This window comes from Anabrus simplex, chromosome 3 (genome assembly GCF_040414725.1).
Source record: "Anabrus simplex isolate iqAnaSimp1 chromosome 3, ASM4041472v1, whole genome shotgun sequence".
NCBI classification, from domain to species: Eukaryota; Metazoa; Arthropoda; class Insecta; order Orthoptera; family Tettigoniidae; genus Anabrus; species Anabrus simplex.
In genome coordinates this window covers 308,090,765-308,104,178 of record NC_090267.1, presented here as the reverse complement: position 1 = coordinate 308,104,178, position 13,414 = coordinate 308,090,765, and the positions used below count along the sequence as shown (strand labels likewise).

Below are 13,414 nucleotides of genomic sequence, written 5' to 3'. Positions count from 1 at the left end.
ATGAATGAAAACAACTATAAGCCTCAACTTTAGCATATATACACCGTGTACTCACCAATTTACAAGTACAATGCAGAAATAACAAACAGTACAAATCAGAAAAAATTGGACCCATTTTACTTGTTTTTACCATTTCATTTATTTTTAACTGGCCTGTTACATCGGGTCTAAAACTTTTTATGTATATATATCTTGAAGACGATAATGCTGTAAATATGTAACAATTTTACAAATACTAGTGTAAAGAAGTGTAAACTTCATTTGATGTTTAATAGATTAGGTACATGAGGTCACATGCCTCACATAACAAGTACTTTTCAAGCCAAAGAATAAGATCCATTTACTATTTTAATAAGTAACTTTTTAATGTTTGGTTTAATTGAGTCAGTTATATGAAGGTGTAATGTTTTACATATGATGTTTTTGAAACCAATTTAATGTGCGTCAGCTGAGGATGACCCCATAGGGGTCGAAACCGGTACTGACTGAATTTACTGCTTTATAGTAAATAAATATTGTATTGATAAGGTGGAGGCTTCTAAATTATTTTATGTTGTAATAGCAATCAATACGGAAATTAAGCTAATAGATTATGTTGTCCAAACTTGTGGTCAGAGGGACCTGAAAGTGTAGTCATCGAATCACAACCGAACACTCGTCCTGCATGTTCAATTGCAGCAGTGTAGCACCACTCCTTCTGGGTGTTGCAATTTCCATTTTCTTCAGTGTAAATGAAATTAAATTTTTTTCATGTTTCGAGTCCTGTCGATAGTGTTTCACATCGTGGTGACATTTTACCTTACTCGCCAGTTACTAGGAACACAGCTGAACATCCTAATGCATAAAGTAATATCTGAAGTAAAGGAAATGGGATATCAGATATTAAGAAATGTAAGTGATAATTGCTCAGTTAATGCCAGTATGATGAAAGAAATGTGTAACTGCATTATCCAACCAGAAAATATACAGTGTTGTTCTTGCATGGAATAGCTGTCATCAGCAATTAGCAACACCCTTATCACGTATGGAGAAAATACTGGAAAGGGTATTAGATAGAAGACTGAGAAAAAAAAGGTAGAAGGAGAGTCGCAAGAGGAACAGTATGTCTTTAGAAGTGGAAGATATACAGTGAACTCAATCTTCATCAGGAGGTAATTAACAGAAAAGAATTGGGAATATGGAAAGGATCTGGTCATGACATTCCTAGATCTAACAAAGGCGCACAATAGTGTTCCCAGGGAGAAGGTTCAGGAAACCATGGTCAAAAATAGACTGGGTACACAAACTGTAGAAATGGTGCAAAAATGTACAACAACTGCATCAGCAGCATACAGACTTCGGTTGCAAAGAGGAATGGTTTAGAAATTAAACTGGACTAATATAGGGGAGTATGCTGTCACCCCTGGCCCCTTTTCTGTTCGAGGTCAGCTACAAAGCAAGATCAATCTTTGTAGCGAGTTTTAACAACTGGATGCTCTTCATGATGTCAGCATCATCATTGGAGGACTTTATGAGATGAAATTAATGACGTGATATATGATCATAGGAAGGGAGAGGGTTAAACCCGGTGCTGACACATAGCTTACTCCTGTTGAATAGCACCAAGTTGTCTGATCAAGGTTTAACATCCCCATCTGATGGATGAATCACCATCAACAGCGTCATAAGCCCTCACTCCGTATGAACACTGTGGTAAAATTTGGAATTGAATATAGGCTTTTCACTCGCAATCTAGTGATTATAAATTGTAAATCACCCCCTTTCCTACCCTGGCGGCCAATATTCTAATGGTGAAATTGTTTTCGACCAGTGGGACTCAAACCACCTAATCATGGTTACAGACCATAGAAACATGATGCCCTAACAATCATAGTCACCTGGCGGGCAGTCTTGGAGAAGGACTACAAGATGAAAATAAATTAATCCAAAACAAAGGTAATGGAGTGCAGTAGAACAAAGTCAGGTTATGCAAGAAATATTAGAAAAGGGAGTGAAGTCTCAAAGAAAGTAGATGACTATTGTTGTTGTTTTGGCAATAGAGTAACTCATGATGGCAGATGTAAGGACATAAAATGCAGACTAGCTCAAACAAGGAAGGCTTTTCTTGAAAGAAATTTGCTCATTAGACCATTGATACAAGAATTAGAAGGATGCTTTTGAAGATTTTCGTTTGGAGTGTGGCATTGTGTGGAAGTGAAATATGGATGATAACTAGCTCAGAGCCCGCTCCATGTCTAAATGGTTAGGATGCTGGCCTTTGGTCAGGGGTCCCGGGTTCGATTCCTGGCAGGGTCGGGAATTTTAACCATAATTGGTTCATTTCCCTGGTAAGGGGACTAGGTGTACATGCCGTCTTCATCATCATTTCATCTTCATTATGATGCGCAGGTCGTCTAAGGGCGTCAAATCAAATTGACCTGCACCAGGCCTCTTCAGAGGTCACACACCATTATTATTAGTAGCTTAGAAAGAAGGAGAATAGAAGCTTTTGAAATGTGGTCTTATAGAAGGTTGCTGAAGTTTAGATGGGTAGATCGAATCATGAATGAAGAGATCTGAATCAAATTAGTGATAGGAGAACAATTTAGTAAAATTTGACCAGAAGAAGAGATAGATTGATGGGATACATCTCAAGACACCCAGGACTTGTTTAGTTGGTTTTTGAGGGAACTGTAGGCAGTAAGAATGGTAGGGGTAGTCTGAGGTATGAAACAAATCGATTAGAGAGTAGTTTTATAGAAATGAAAAGGTCAGTACAGGGTAGGGTAGCATGGATGGCTGCATAAAACCAATATATGGACTGGTGATCCAAACAACAACAACAACAAGAACAAGGTCCTTATGAGAAGATTTAAAATTATGATAGGGTCATAAGCACTATGGTATTTCCCACAGGTGACCTGCACTCTAAACGAACAGCATACCCTCAAGGATTGAAGCAACGGTTTATAGCTAATCTAAGGTAAAATTCTAAAATAATTTAATTGTATAAAGTCCACCTGTTCAATACACGTTTGCCATTTGATAAATGGTCTGTCTAAAAAGCTACAGCTGGACTTTATACAATTAAATTCTTTTAGAATTTTACCTTAGAAATTTAAAGTCAATACAGAACCGGAATGAAGTTCATTACTTGTAATAGTTGATAAGTCAAGATTTGTTGTGAATACTTACCCAGGTCCATAATTGCAGATGTATAGCTTAGTGTATCCTCTGGACTTGTCGTAATAAAATGAGTAGCCGCAGCCCACCAGGTATGTCTCACCCCATGCCAACTGTAAAGTGGAAATAATTTCCAGTTTCGTGAAAATATGCAAAACAATTCCTTTAATGCATTTGAATACGTATAATGTTTCAGATCACAGCATCTACTTAATTTGTTTATAACAAACCACTTTGCTGTCATGTCCCTGCAAAAAAGATTTTAAAAAATAATTATATAGAGGGTGGGTTCCTTCTTACCACTAAAAGTAAATCCTTGAAATTATTGGCCTAATTGGAATGAATAAGTCATTATATTATTCTGCAAATAAAAGTGTGACGAAGTAGCTGGACTTCTTTAAGGTATATGTATATTTTTTTCGTATGCACACCCTTGTATGTGTACTATTTTATCACTATTGGCGTGTTACTTTAAAGTCCTAGTTCTTTTATCACCATTCATCTGTTACTGTGAGTTCTGGTTCATTTGTCTCCATTGGCAGTAGCGGCAACTGGAAATTAGAAGTGGGGGGGCACAAAATTTTATAGACAGCAGAAAGTCCTGGGGATCTGGGATATATCGCGAGGTGTAGAGAACAAAGTTGAAAAAAAAAAAGAAGCTAAAAAATTATAAGTTTTGATGCTCTCCGAGCAAAGTTTGACAGAGAGGTAAACTTAATTGTGGTAATAATTGTTTTTTTTTTAAATTCAGAACTATACAATTAAACTTTCAGCATGGAACAGTTATACATGTCTTACAATTAAATATAAGCCCTGTGTGATTATACAATGAAAAGGCCATTTAGTATTTGACTACACGCAAAGAAAGTAACAGACATTAGATAGAACTACACAGACTAAGTGAGATCACCATATTGACGAATGCACGTGGCAGCAGGTGAATCATACCTCATTATCCATGACTGTGGCAAATATATACCCCTGATTCTCTTCTGCACAACACATGCTACAAGTGTGATTACTTTCTGATGGTACAATTCTGTGCGAAGCCCCGAGCTTGGAGGGAAAAGTAGGGTAAGGAATGTAGTCATCAGGAACTGACATGGACAGTATGGTAGCAACTAACGACGTGAACGTTCTTCCCATTTCACTCACACTGCAGCACATGGACTTAGCCGCATACAAAACTCCTTAAATTTTTAATTGAAATTAAACACAATGTGTGCAAATATGTTAAAGATTACAATATGTCATTATTTTTCTTCTGGTACATCACTTCGTTTTTACCAGTCCTTAGCAAGTGTGCCGATGCGTTGTGTTTGTTTAGTACAGTTCATTAGGTGGTACCTAGGACAGGTCATGCTGCAGAGATGACAGATACATTATTTGTCCTGGACGTGGAATCTGGTTGTTAGGCATATTTTCCCATGGAATCCGTGGACACCGAAGCGTGTGTATACATGGCATAGTTTGTAGTTTGGGCCCTTCCATTCATTGTTATTCATTACTTCTGTTTCATAGAAACCTTCAGGTGTCTGCTGGGCTTTTTGTCTCCTTTCTTCAAGGATGTCAGTTGATGCAGGGGTGTCTAGTAGTCCGAATGTTTGCTTGATGTCTTCCAGAAAGAACGGTTCACATGCCAGTATGTATGCCATTCGATTCTCTGTAAATTTTGAGATCTGTAGGATCCGTTTCAAGTACCTGGCCCTTATATTTTCTATTCTTTTCATGTTTGCAACAGTTAGTTTGTGCCATATTAATTATATCCCATATGTAACTACCGGGGCAACTTTAAGCTTGAACAGTGCCAATGCAGTGCTCCTCGAGAGGTTCTGCGGCTTGGGGATCTCGTACATTGCTTTGGTTGCTGCCACTGATTTTTCTTTTATGTGCAGTGTGAAGGTTGCGTCTGTGGTCTACAGTGTGAGTGAGATGGAAAGAACGTTCACGTCGCTAGTGATTTAAATGATGGTGTGATTTCGAATTGTTAATTTCCATTACAGAAGACATCATATGTTGCCAGTTTTCTTCCCCTTCTAAATTGCATAACTTTTGTCTTAGCACTGTTGATGGTTAGCGAGTTTTTATTCATCCATGCTCTGAGGTGATTGAATGCTGTCTGGATATCCGTAGGATCCCTGGATATCAGTACCATGTCGTCTGCATACATTATTAGCTTGTCCTTTTCAGTCCTCAGTTCGTTTATGATGTCCATTGTCATCAGGTTGAATAGCATAGGGCTCATCAGAGCTCCGCCCAGAACTCCTCTCGTCTGTATTAAGGCGGGCGTGTTGGAGGTTCCATCGTAGATTTCCACCTGATTTGCATTAAGGACAGCTTTTATTATCTCCTGTTTGTGTTGTAAGTCAGGTAGTGCTTTCTCAAGTTTTTGTATGTGTATTTTCCTGTCAATGCTGTCAAATGCTTTTGCATAGTCAATGAAAATGGCATACAGTGGGCTGGTTGGTTGAGTTAGTGTGCTGTCTATTTTGACTATGATTTCTTCGATGGCCTGTAATGTCGATTTACCTTCGATGAACCTGTACTGGCTTGGTGGTATCTCTCTTGCTATTCAAACACATGTGCCGAAAATATAATAGACAGCCTGGGTGAAGCCGTCGAAGTATTCAATGACAACAAACCTTTAATTGTAACTGGTGACTTCAACTGCCAAATCGACAAAAGATCCACGAAGACGGACAGCATAATAGACTTCCTAACAGACCACGGTCTGAGACTAGTCAACTCAGAATCGGAGTATACATACATTGTGCATAACGAGAAGAGTACAAACGACTTGGTATTTATTAGTAACGAAGGAATCGAAGAAGTGGAACAAAGGGTTGGCTCCAACCCAATCAGAAAGCTTATGCCAGTTCAGACCTATTTCCAACTGAATATGGAAAAGCACATAGAACACCCAGGAACATACATGAGGAGCTCTGGAAGGCAAAAAAGGAAGCAATACCAGAAATTAAAAGAAACAATCTAACAAGGAAACGTAGACAAAGGCATGACTAAACTACAAAACATTCTTTTGTCATCAACAACCAAACTACAAAACTCATTTAGTGCACAATTAAGGTTTTGTATCATCAGACACAAACTGCGCTTCTACATGTTGCTGTGCAAGTCTTCACTACTTGCTGTGGTGCTGTACGAATCAGTTATGTGCATTGAACAAGAATGTAACATTAGAGCCTGCAGGGCCTGTAATGCAGGTGGCCCGGGATTTTGAGGGGCCCAGCAGACTCCTCACAAAAAATGAAAATAATATATACCAGCCTAATGTCACTTTGTACGGAAATGATTAGGGCGGTTTCCCATTTTCACACCAGGCAAATGCTGGGGCTGTACCTTAATTAAGGCCACGGCCACTTCCTTCCCACTCCTAGGCCTTTCCTGTCCCCGAACCTATCTGTGTCGGTGCGACGTAAAGCAACTAGCAAAAAAAAAAAAAAAAAAAAAATAGAATCAGTCGAAATAGTTGTTCGTTTTTTACAATTTGTACGTAGAGAAATTTCACCTAGCAGCAGTTTATTTTTCTGAGTGTAACACAGCACAGCTGTAAACAATGTTTGCCCTTGCTTTCTCTCTTAACACTGTGACATGCTCCTCACAAAAGACTTCAACCAAATTACTGAAAAATAATTACAGCAATGAAAATTGATACCAAATAAGTTAAAAAATGATACCAACCTGAGATCATATTATGCACACATTTTGCTGAACTTTTAAGTTTTGACACACGTTTGTTAGACAACAATGTATAATGCCAATAAGTTGGTGTAGCAGTTTTAAACGAGCTCTGTCTGTGTGAAGTTAATATAGACTAGGCTTACCAGGTGTGTGGTTTGATATTTTTCAAACTTTATTTGAACAGATTTTTCATTTTCTTTTTTTTTTTGGTATTCAAATAAATTATTATAACTGGGATTTCATTATTGATTACAGAGAAGGGTTCTGTAGTTACTGAAAAATGAAACGAATTGAAGTACAAACATCTAAATGATGCATGGTTGCTGCTCAGAAGCTTGGCCATAAACCCACGGAAGCAGTCAAACTTATTAAACATTATTTTTAATAATCTTACGATTATGAATAATACCTGTGTTTATATAACTTGACAATATAATGCATTACTTATACCTCCAATAATTAATTTTATATCAGTTATTCATTGGTTTTTACGTTTTATTTGAGGGAGGCTCAAATGTTTATTTTGGCAGGCAGGCCCGTATCACATTCATTACGTCCTTGGTGTTGAATTATGTTTTGTGCATATTTCTGTAAGTAAATGTTTTAATATATAAAGAAATTAAAGGAAAGTATTAGGTGATAAGACAACAGGTTTTTTTTATTTTTTATAATTCCTAGTTTTAGGTTGCTAAAATGAAATAAAAATGTAATTTATCCTCCACAAAATGGGGGGCAACTGCCAACTTCCCCTTCCCTCCCTCTTTAATCACTGCCACTCTCCATTTGTTTTGTTACAGTATTGATCATAACTGGGCTAGATGTCATGGTAGATCTCTCTTTGGAAGTTTTCTCCATGATAGTTGAGTTACCTGAGAATAGTGTCCTGTAGCCACGGTGAAACCCGTGCTGCCGTAGTGGAAGAGACTTACTTCGTTGAACCAGTCATTAATCTGGCGCCTGAAGTCTGGAATAGGGCTTATTGATGAACGAGTAGTCCATGTGGCAGCTAAATTCTGCCCAACAGGGAAGCGACCTGTAGATAAATCAACTGTAAATCAACAAGAGAAGATGCATACGGTATTTGGCTTTTTTATTGAGAGAAGCATAGTCATACATGTACTTCGGTAGCTCATTTCAGTTAAAATATGTGATAAGGTTTTAGCTCACCAATTCTTTGACAGTTTTTGAAGATTCTGAGGTGCAGGAATTTTGACACACAAGATTTCTTTAAAGTGCCTATAAATTTACCGTTACAAGTCTAAGCCAGGACTGAAACTGATTACTTTGTCTAAAAAGGCTACCACTCTATCGTCTGAGCCACACATTCCGGCAATTGGATGTCACATCATGTACGTGTTACAAAAACACTTTTTAATGTTTTAATAGAAAACTCTTAAATTACACTGGCCTGCGGAAAAAAAAAATCTCTCCAGCGAAAGTATGAAGAGATGATTTACTCTAATTTAGGTGTGCTGATTTCAAATATGTAAACTATTTTTGTCTATCAGCTACAGTTTTTTTGCTATTTGAAATCCAAATTTGACATATTATTGTAATTTCGATAGAAAACACCATAATATATATAATTTTAATGGGACATGATTAATTGCAACGAATATACAAAAAAGTAGAGCCTCCATGGCTCAGACAGCAGCGCATCGGCCTGTCACCGCTGGATACCGTGGTTCAAATCCTGGTCACTCCATGTGAGATTTGTGCTGGACAAAGCGGAGGCGGGACAGGTTTTTCTTCGGGTACTACGGTTTTCCCTGTCATCTTTCATTCCAGCAACACACTCCATTCTCATTTCATAGCATCTAAAAGTCATTAATAAATCACCTTGGGAGTGGCGACCCCATCGTACTAACAGCCTATATCTGCTTCATTCATTACATCCCTGACCCGGTCAATGACTGGAAAACAGGTTGTAGGTTTTCATTTTCATACAAGAAAGTAACATGTTCATTGCTAGAATGTATGAATCTCTATACAAGAACACTATTGTTTGCTGCACTTTGATGTGAATGAATGCTGTGTTGATTGGCGTTTGTGTTCCTCAGTAGTTATCTCACACTAGACACCAACAGTAATCTGACATCACGGAGACATCCCATTGCCCCTGATACCTTTGTTCCATTTCCTTTAGATCCTGATGGAACCGCTCGCCATGTTCCTCACTGAATGCTCCTAAATTTGCAGGAAAATAATCCAGATGACTGTGCAGGAAATGTAATTTTAAGCTCATGCGGCAACCAAATTTCTGAAAGTTGTACAGCATGGTTTCCACAATCTGTTGGTGGTTGACATCTTTAACATTACCCAGGAATTTGCTAAAACGTCCTTGAATGATTCCTATGCCTGAAGCGGTGTTTCATTCATTGTTGCACTAAATGTCGGATCCTTCATAAGCTTCCGAATTTGGGTCCATCAATTTTGGCATCCGACAGTTCTGAAAATTTCTGACAGAGGTACCAAAAGCAGGGACTGCCTCTATCCAAACTCTTCACGTACTGCTTCATAATTCTCAATTTAAAATGTAAAGGGGGCAATAGCACACTTTGAGGATCAATTAATGGACGATATACAATGTTTTTTCCTCTAGACACGAACTGTTTCTTCTTGGGCCACTCAGACAATAACCAGTGACAATCCCTGTCCCAGGAGTCTCACTCACACAGAAAACGGGAACTTTGCATATCCTCCTTGCTGCCGTAATGTGATACTGCACACTTTTAAATCACAGCAAAGTAACCATCTGTGTTCATTGTAGTTCAGTTCCTGCAACACCATAGATAAACTGTGATAGATTTCATGAAGAGATGTTGAATGGGCGACTGGCACTGAAGTAAGTTATTTCCATTGTGCAGAAGAACACATTTGAGTCTTCTTTTCCTGGTATCAATAAATAGACGCCAGTCCTTTGCTTGGTAAATAGTTCCAAGATGATGAATGATATTTGTAGTATTAATGCTTCTGATACGAATAAACAAATAAATAAAATATCACAGTAGAACACAAGCTCGTCTTCGTGAACAAAAACTGCCAGAATTCTTCCTCCCAATTTCCATAACAATATGAATTTGTCCCAGGAAGTAAAAAGTTTCTCTTTTAATCTTGATATTAAAAGTTTGCTCTTTTCTTTAATGAGGCCTAGATCACACACCAAATCATACAAGTCACACCGATTGTAAAGATGTGGAGTTTTATCCTTTACATCTGGCACAAAGGTATCATCACCATCCTCTGCACTTTAAGATGATGAGACACACTCTCTGGTAACTGTCCTGGTGGTTTGGGGACAGGAATATTGGGTCCATGTGGTATGGTGGTTATGGCAGATGGAAGGCAGGGATACACAATGTGCTTTTTTGTTTTCCATATTGAACCCAGACACTTTACATACACAAAAATAACACTCCTCAAAATGATTTCTTCGTTCCCGCCAAGCCATTGGGATTCCGAATGGCATTGACGGCAACAACCCATTGTACCATTGCCGCAGGTTTTCTAGACACGTTTTACACACAATATGGGGTGCGAAATTCTTGTCCTGATCACCTAACTTCATGTTAAAATATGCCAAGCACAGGCTTTTTATAAATGGCATAATATTTCACTTCTGGCCTTTAATTGTATACTGGCACATATATAACAGAAAGAGTTGGGATTGTTTACACATTTTCGCCTCTGAACATCACTGCTCCTTGCCATTTTAACACAAACTAACTCACTTATTCACTCAATTGACTTCAACTGCACATTGTAACTTCCAGACAAAGGCGTGACACACGTTCTCAGATTCTCCTCTCAGACTACGGAGAAACGCGATCTTGGCGTTTTGACCTTGTCTGATATTGCGCATGTGCTAACTGCATCTGTTCTAATTGTTCTTCCGGTGTTCTTGTATGATTACCTACTCCCCTCCAAAACAGAGCACATACAATATTTTCTCTCAGACATGTCCCTACCTGCATTCCGTACAACCAATCCAAACCTTATTTACAATAACGAAGCTCCATTAGCATAAACACGAGACGGACTTGTGACAAATCTATACGTGATACGAAACAACTGGTATTATTTTTTACATAAGGACACTAAATGCAACATATATCACATACAATTACTTCTGCTGGAAAATCTTTGCAGGCTGGTGTTATTATTGGCTGAAGCTATTCTTTTATTTTTGCTATTCATTTTTCACTAACACAAGTAAGTCTTGTGGCAAGAATAAGATAGGAAAGGAAGTGATCATGGTCTTAATTAAGGTGTAGTTCTAGCCTTTCCCTTGTGTGAAAATGGGGAAAATATGCAAAACCAGTTTCATGGCTGTCGGCAATGGGGTTCCAATTCACCATCTCCTGAATACAAGCTCACACCTCATGAATCACATGGTGTAGCCATCTTGCTCAGTGGTTGATGGTGTCAATACAACAATAGTTCTCAAAATGACATTAACTGGAAAACAAGAAACACAAATGTATGCATTCTCCCACCAAGATAAAAACAAATTCCAGTAAGTAAGAAATTTGCAGACATAATATTCATGACTAATATAACATGTACTCTAGCTGCCACATGAGAAGAGGATCATTATCTGGCAGTCAATTTTGATGGTGCAGTTAACTGGAAGACCTGTACACCTTGTCCAAATAACCAGTTTGTAGGAAGAACTATTTGAATAACTATGCTCCTTGGCTGAATGGTGCGCACTGACCTTCGGTTCAGAAGACCCCAGGTTTGACCTCTGACTGTGCTCTGAATTTTAATTGCGTAAGGTTAATTCTTCTGGTTCTGTGTTCATCTTAACATCCACCAGGGGCTGCCTCCGAGGTGGTAAAGGCCTTCTCGGTTTACCCAAAAGTATGTGGGTTTGTGTCCCCATCACTTAAAAAACAATATTTCCACTGCTGAGTTGGCATGTAGCCCTGAGGCTCTCTCAGCCTACACCAGAAGTACCAGGTTAGTTTCTGGGGACAAAGGTGCTGGGTATAGAGCTAACCACACTGCCAACCACCACAGAAAAATGCAATAGTGAGTACATCTCTGACCAGATCTATATCAAGTGCCAACCCCAATAAAAAATTAAAAAGAGGCCAGGAAGAAGAAGAAGAAGCGAGTTAGCCATGCAGTTAGGGTCGCGTAGCTATGAGATTGAATTTGGGAGATAGAGGGTTTGAATCCCACCATAGGCAGCCCTGAAGATGGTTTTCTGTGATTTCCCTTGTTCACATCAACCAAATGCTGAGGTTGTACCTTAATTGAGGCAATGGCCACTACCTTCCCAAGCCTAGCCCTTTTCCATCTTTGTATCACCAGTTGTGTTAGTGTGACGTTAAACCACTACGGAAAAAAGAAGAAGAAGAGTTTTGAATAATTGGTAACTTTGACTACCATATAAAGTAATTCCTTTGATGGACATGAGAATTTGATTTGCATCATGCACGTGTTACAAAAATATTTGTCATGTTTTAATAGAAAGAAGCCTTCAGTGAGCTTTAAATGTAATTCTTTATTGTAGTGTTCACTTTAGCAATTCTTGTCATGTCTCACTTGAGTATTTTGGTCCAAATATCGAAGAATATATACATTTTAGCTCGTTTATAGTTTGGATCATGACTCAGTCATTTGGTTAGTGAAGAATATATTATCTAATTCTGCAGGTAGAATAGTTTCATGAATACTATCAAAACTACACTTACTTTATTTAGTGAGCAATGGTGAAAAGTAATTGTGCAAATGACTTACCATCATTTCTCGAGTAGTCGTGGGCGATGGTGCACTGATCGGCCCATGACTGAGCAAGAGCGGCTAAGTTATCATCCCAAACCTTAAAAATGAAATAGACAAAGACAATCTCTTAAGCAGAGTGTACATAATCAGTTGTCAACCTGTACCGGTGTTTTGGGTACAATTTATGATTATGTAAGTGAATTTGGAATCTATCTGATGGTTCTGAAGCCAAGAAATCCATTATGAAAGATTTTGTTTTCATGGAGTAAATGTCATGCATGAAATATCTGAAATAATAAGTGATATAAACACCAAGAAGGTTCAAGAAAGATGACTGATCTAGTAGGTAATGGTCACATATTTCATAGGAATGACAATCATGAGGGGAGAAGAATGCTTAGTCTGGAGGTGGAGGGTGGGAAAATGAGAGGAAGATGAAAAAGAAGATGGATAGACTGCAAAACAAACAAGCAGGCAAGTTTGTAGTTTTACATGTTTCAAGTAATTTTGATTAATCACAGCCAAAGGACTCCCAGTTTTACATGGAATCTGAACCACTGGCTTGTCACTTGACTATCACACTCCAGGACAGACTACCTTGTATGGAGATCTGAGGGAGAAGCAGTAAATTGAGGACAATGTTTGGGACAGGAGTAAATGGAAATGTCTAGAAACGTCAAGCTCACATGAATTTGAATAGAAGAAGAAGATGAACAAGAAGAATAAGTAACATATGGTTCAAGTTTCATGGATGATTAAGTGAGAGTATTTTTCGACTTATTTTTTATTATACATGGTCTCACTGTCAAGTCATGCTGAC

The 13,414-nt window shown here is 38.3% G+C and overlaps 1 protein-coding gene across 1 annotated transcript in view; it reads right to left on the bottom strand.

The window, feature by feature from the left end:
- LOC136867259 (venom allergen 5) overlaps positions 1 to 13,414 on the bottom strand; it is a 76,522-nt gene that overhangs the window by 4,181 nt on the left and 58,927 nt on the right. Inside the window, exons 4-6 of the mRNA XM_067144402.2 lie at positions 12,610 to 12,691; positions 7,731 to 7,894; positions 3,175 to 3,275 (exon numbers count right to left, since the gene is read on the bottom strand). Of these exons, the coding sequence (XP_067000503.1) occupies positions 3,175 to 3,275; positions 7,731 to 7,894; positions 12,610 to 12,691 (347 nt within the window). The remainder of the gene's footprint in view (positions 1 to 3,174; positions 3,276 to 7,730; positions 7,895 to 12,609; positions 12,692 to 13,414) is intronic.